Here is a 5,665-nt window from a genome sequence, read left to right on the forward strand (position 1 = left end):
CTGGGCTCCCAGTGGGGAGGGGGCAGAGAAAAGGGATTGATTTCCCCTTATTTAAGGGCTGGAGCTGCAAGGGTTTGGGGAGAAACCCCAGCTGCGAGCCCCACGGCGCTGGCTGCCCGGCCTGCTGCAGCGGGCCTCCGTTGGGTCAGGTCCCCAGGTCCCTGGGGGCACCTTGTCCTGGGTGCACCCTCCCCAGCTGGCAGCAGCTTTCCTCACCATTTAAGTCCCTTCCTGCCCACCTTCCCCGCAGGGACATGAAACCACCTGCCTTCACCCACCCCACCCAAGGTCCTGTGGGAGGGACACGAGATTTGGGGCACCAGCTCCCCCAGCGCAACCTCTTGGTGCTCCCCTCGCCGTCTGTGGGAGCAGCGGTTGCGCACAGGAAATCACAACACAGGTTTTGCTGGGGTTTTCCCCCATTTATTCCCCCACCCCACCCCGCCGCCCTCTTTTCCAGAGGCCAAGGCAGTTTTCCTCCTTCCCCTGCTCCTTTCCTCCCTCCAGCTGCCCTCCACCCCTCCAGCTGGGATGCCTTCAGGGCTGGCCGAAGCTTGTCCGCTCCTCTGCCCTGTAAACAGTATGAAAGAGGCAGAACAGAAAGAAAAAGGCAGGAGCCGTCACAGGCAGCTATTTTAAGTTAAAAACCAAAGACCAAGAACCAGGTGTTCTTTTCCTTTAAACTCCCACAAAGCATCTCGTGGGTACCTGGCCTCCCATCCACCCTTGTCATTTGAACTTAAACCACAACTTGCCACCAGCCAAAACCAAAAAAGCAAATAAACAAATTTTAAAAAATTACAACACAAAAGATCACCAGGTAACTTAGACTCTCATGAAATGTGCAGTTTAAGCAATCCCCAGTTTTCTGGCCCAGTCTGGGTTCAGCGGGTTGCGTTTCAGATTTACTGTCCAGAGGGAAACAGCAAAGCTGCCACCCCCCCTTTTGCCAAACTCAGGAATTGGGCAGTCCGAATAAAATCCAAATCAAGGGAAGAGCCCTGTGCCAGGGCCAAGGACCTGGAGGCTTCGCGGCTGCCCAAGGATATGCCCAAGGATGGGGGACCCGGCTCAGGGGACCCCTGCACGTGCAGGGATGCCCTGGTGTGCACAGCCCCGTGCCCGCGTTTTCCAGGTGCTCCCTTTGCAAAAAGCCCATTTTCAGCCCCCAAAATCCCTGTGGAGGGGAGAAGCCGAGCACGTCCCGGAGAGGGAAGTGAAGGGGGGGATGTGCCCGTCCCGAGGGGATGCCCGTGGTCCCCAGGGCACGGTAACCCCGCACCCAGCTCCCGTGGCAGGCAGCATCCCTGGGTGCCGCGGTGCCGCCGGTGCCAGGCTGCTCCTGAGCGGGCCCAGCCAAGGGCAGCTGCGGGTGCCCTCGTCCCTGCGAGTGCCATTGTCCCCGCGGGTGCCATTGTCCTGGCTCACGCCTGGGCTTTGTCCTCCCTGAACAATGGCCTGGCGAAGCCACCCGCAGCCAGCACCGGGGATGGAGGGGAGGAGGGGGGGACGAGCTTAGACACTGTCCCCCCCAAAATTCAGGCAGCCCCTTTCTTTGCAGCTGTGGGTTGAGGTGCAGCAAAGGGCAGAGCACACCCCCCCCCCCCAAATGGGGCTGAGGGCCAGGAGCTGCTTGTTGGGGTAAATCCAGAGCAGCCCCGCTGCAGCACACAGGGTCACTCCTGATGGGCACTGGAGGCAGCCGGTCCCACAGCCGGGCTGGTGGTGGCGTGGGGACAGGATCTGGCTGGAGGGGAGTGCGGCCCCGATGGTGTCGTGTCCCTCCGAAGCAGCCCTGGGGGATGATGCCACAGGGATACCATGGTCCTCTGCTGGGATGTGCCCTTGGCCCCTGTGTCCTGACGATGCCCAGGGGCTGCGGGCCAGGAGGATAACGTGCCAGGGGGGCAAGAGACCTGGGCGCAGGACTTCTGCGTCCCCCAGCTCCTCCTCTGGGTGACCCCAGCCACACGCCCGCCTTCGATCCCTGCCGAAGGGCACCAAGGCCGCGGGGAGCTCCATGACAGCCACTGCTCCATCAGTCTTTATCTCACCCCAATCAGCCCCCCTGTCTCCTCCACCGGTCCCAAAGTCTGCGCCCACCCTCCCCTGGGAGCACTCGCAGGGGGTGGTCTCTAGCTGAGGGCTCAGCCCTCCCCTCCAAGGCTGGGGGGTCTGAGGGGTCCCATGGTCTGTTGCCGGTGGCCCCCGAGGACTCTGGGCACCTCAGCCACGGTCTTTAGCGCTGGAAGGAGGTTTCTGTGGCTGGGAGGCAGAGGGAGGCAGCGAAGGTTCCCTGTCCCTGCCAGGGCTCAGCCTGTCCCACCGCTGCCGCTCAGACCGGGTGGACAAACTGGTAGACGAGGCGCTGGGAGATGTCGGGTTTCCGGATGATGCCTTTCTTGTAATACTGCCGGATGGAGCGGCTCAGCTTGTCGTAGTTCATGGCCGGGCGGTTCTTCCGGATGCCCCACAGACGGGCCACTTGCGCCGAGTCCTCGATCTTGAAGATGCCTGGGAAGGGATCAGGGCACGGGGGTGGCGGTTACAGCCTTGCCTGTTCACCCAGCAGCCGCCCTGGGGCCACCAGAGCACCCACCCACCTTTCTCCTTGTTGAGCCAGCGGATGAAGCGGCCGTAGTTGTGGGGTTTCAGCAGCAGCTCTTTGAGGAACTGCCAGAGGTGGATGGGTTGGCTGGCGCAGGATGAGTCCACCTCGTTGTCCGCCCAGCTGGCGTCACCTCCTGTCACGGGAAGGGATGGGTGAGGTGGCAGGGAGAGAGACCTCGCTGCTTTGCACCGTCCCGGGGACCTGCATCAGTCCCCATCTGAGAAATCCCAGCTTGATGTCTGGGGGGTCTCCAGGGACTCTGCCCAGGCACTGGGTCTGGCAGCACAGCTTTCTCCTTGTCATCTTGGAGCAGGGAAAACAGCTCAGTCCTTGCCCTTGCACAGCCCCGCAGGGATGCAAGGGGTGCAGGACGGGGCTGGCGAGGGTCTCACGGCCGTTTCCCCTTCGCTGCACCTCGCAGACAGCCCAGGGGCAGAGAAAGTGCAACCACATGGATGCTGCTGCAGCAGCCGCTCCAACACACCAGATAATTGCGATTAAGCAGGGAGCGACCTCTCAAACATCCTGGACCTGTCTGAGGCAGAAGCGAGGCCAGTGGAGCTGAGCCCACACAGAACTCACCACAGTATCTCACATCTCCTGGGGCAGCTTTTTCCTTCATCCAGGCAGCTGGAAGAGAGGAGCGGGCGGTCAGAGGGGCATCTCCTGCCGCACAGCATCGCCCACCCTCCCCAGTTCCCTCCCAGCACTTACCGGACTTCCAGATGTCGAGGTGGGCGTGCAGGATGTCGCCGCAGGCGGGTGAGCGCTGGCAGAACTGCTCCTCGGACATGGCACACAGGTCCTTTCCTGACAGCTCCTGGAAGGACTTCCCGATCTGCGGCAGCCGGTACTGGTGCTCCGTCCACAGGATCCACTTCTGCACGTTGCCGGGGCTCCAGTCCGCAGGGTCTGGAGGCAGAGGGTGAGTGTGACCAGCGACAGCCCGGGCAAAGCCCGGGGAAACTCAGCTCACCCCACAGCAGCCCCGCTGCAGCATCACCCACCAGGATGGGAGCACCCCGCTCTCAGCCTGCCCTGGTACCCCAGGGAGAAGACTATCCCCTCGCCACCCCCTTCGCTTCGGGATGCCTCACCCAGCCTTTTGGAGCCCCGCTTGCCCCCTGAACCACCCCAGGTGACACCAAACGCTTCAAGGGAGCGGGTGGCAGAGCCTGCCTGAACCAAAGTCCATCCCGAGACTGCTTGTGTCACGGCAGCGATGCCCCGAGAATACCCCAGCGATGCCCCATGGCAGCGATACCCCTGGGAACTCGGTCCTGGGCTGTCCTGCTCCCCTTGCACCCAACCCCACGCCCAGCTCGGGCAACATCAGCTGGCTCCAGGCTGTCCCCAACCCCACACGTGCATCTGCCCATTCCTAACGTCCCAGGGAAAATGGGATGAGAAAAGGATAATAAAAGTCGTGCTGTTTGCTCCTTGCTCCTGCAAGGCTGAAAGGCACCTCGGTAGCGCTGCCCTGGGAGGGGAAGGGACCCCCAGCTCAGGGGAGGGGACGGGCTCAGCATCGGATCACTCTGTCCCTGCACCCCTCTGGCTCTGTGGCACCAGCTGGGTCACACCAGCACCCCACACCCAGCACAGGGCTCTGCATAAAGCTCTGCTAACCCCTGCCCCAGCTTAACTCCCAGCCAGCGAGGGCAGAGGGGTCTTTTGCTGCCATCCCTGGGTGTTAGCAAAGAGCCCTACCCAGGAGCGATGCTGGGGGGGAGCCGGGCAGAAACTGCGTTCCCCCAAACCCCAGCGCCTGGCTGCAAACCCCCGAGCTGCAGCACGGCTTTAGTCCCCGCACCAGCACGTCGCTCCCTCGCTGCACCCCAAAGCGGGGCTGACCCTGCCCGCAGCCCCCCAGGGCGGGCTGTGGGGGCACCCACCTGCGGCGATGTTGAGGAGCTTGCAGGCCGTCTCGATGTCCTTCAGCACTTCGCCCACCACCATGCTCTGGACCTGCTCCAGCGAGTGCTCCTCCAGGTGCAGGTTGGCTTGGAGGTCCCCCTCGGCCCCCAGCCCCATGCCCTGGCTGTCGATGATGGGACATTGCTCTGGCTCCTTCTGTACCTCCCCTCGCCCCCCCTGGGCACCGCTTTGGGATGGTTCCCCCATGCCCTTGGTGGCCCAGGCGATGTCGTCCGAGTAGAGCATGTCGAAGTAGTGCAGGCAGAAAGCAGGCAGGGGTTGCTCGGGGGTGGCGGGGGGGCTGGGGCTATCCGGGCAACCCCAGCTCCAGGTGTCGGGGTCCTGGACGGGGGGCAGCAGGGCAGCGTTTGGCCGGGCGAGGCGGTTGGGGGGCAGAGTGGTCAGCCCGGCGCTGGCGCTGCCCATCCCTCCGCTCAGCGCTGGCTCTAAACCTGCCGGGAGAGGAGGAGAGAAGAGGAGAGGTTCACCCCAGCACCGATTCCTGCCTTCCCGCCCAGCGGCCAGGCACAAAGGGAGGAACTAAGCCTGTTAGAGGGGAAAAAACCTCCAAAGAGACCCACGGCGCCCTGCGAGCTCCTGGATGAATGCAGGCTGGGGGGCTGGGGGGGCGCCTGTCCTGATTTTGGGAGGACCAGCTGCACCAGGCGGCAGGGAGAAGAAGCCCAGGTCCTGACCACTACGGGCTTTTTGGGTCTTCCCATGAGTTGCACACCAGGTTGGCAGCAGTTCAGCCCCAGCTGGTGCTGAGCACCCTTGCAGGAGGCAGCGGGGTGCACTGGAGGGGCTCCAGGGCACCTGCACGGGGCAGCCCGTGGGCATCAAAGGATATTTATACAGGCACGTTTCTGTGCATGGAAAACATCACCTCCTGCTTTCACCCAAGGGTGCCCCTGCACAACAGCACCCAAACCCAGCTCTCCCAAGCCAGGGACCGAGCCCAGCACCACAGCACCCGGCTCTTGGCCGCTGCTGCCAACCCCGTGGATGAGAACTTTCCTTTTACTCTTTTGCAAGAAAAACTACCCAAATTCGGCCTGTCCCCATCTGTCTCCAGTAAGCGGGGAGTCCTGGAGGCCGTGGAGAAGAGGATGAGCCTGCTGAATTTCCATGGCAACA

The 5,665-nt window shown here is 62.9% G+C and overlaps 1 protein-coding gene across 1 annotated transcript; it reads right to left on the minus strand.

Moving 5' to 3' along the window:
• Positions 1-2,335: 2,335 nt before the first annotated feature.
• On the minus strand, positions 2,336-4,954 carry SPDEF (SAM pointed domain containing ETS transcription factor). The gene is made up of 5 exons (XM_086476642.1): positions 4,507-4,954; positions 3,326-3,523; positions 3,194-3,241; positions 2,604-2,744; positions 2,336-2,514 (listed from the first exon to the last, which is right to left on the minus strand). Exons 1-5 carry the CDS (start codon positions 4,952-4,954, stop codon positions 2,336-2,338), a joined length of 1,014 nt encoding a protein of 337 aa, XP_086332768.1.
• Between the last annotated feature and the right edge of the window lie 711 nt (positions 4,955-5,665).

This window comes from Leptosomus discolor, chromosome 21 (assembly GCF_034619465.1).
Source record: "Leptosomus discolor isolate bLepDis1 chromosome 21, bLepDis1.hap2, whole genome shotgun sequence".
NCBI classification, from domain to species: domain Eukaryota; kingdom Metazoa; phylum Chordata; class Aves; order Leptosomiformes; family Leptosomidae; genus Leptosomus; species Leptosomus discolor.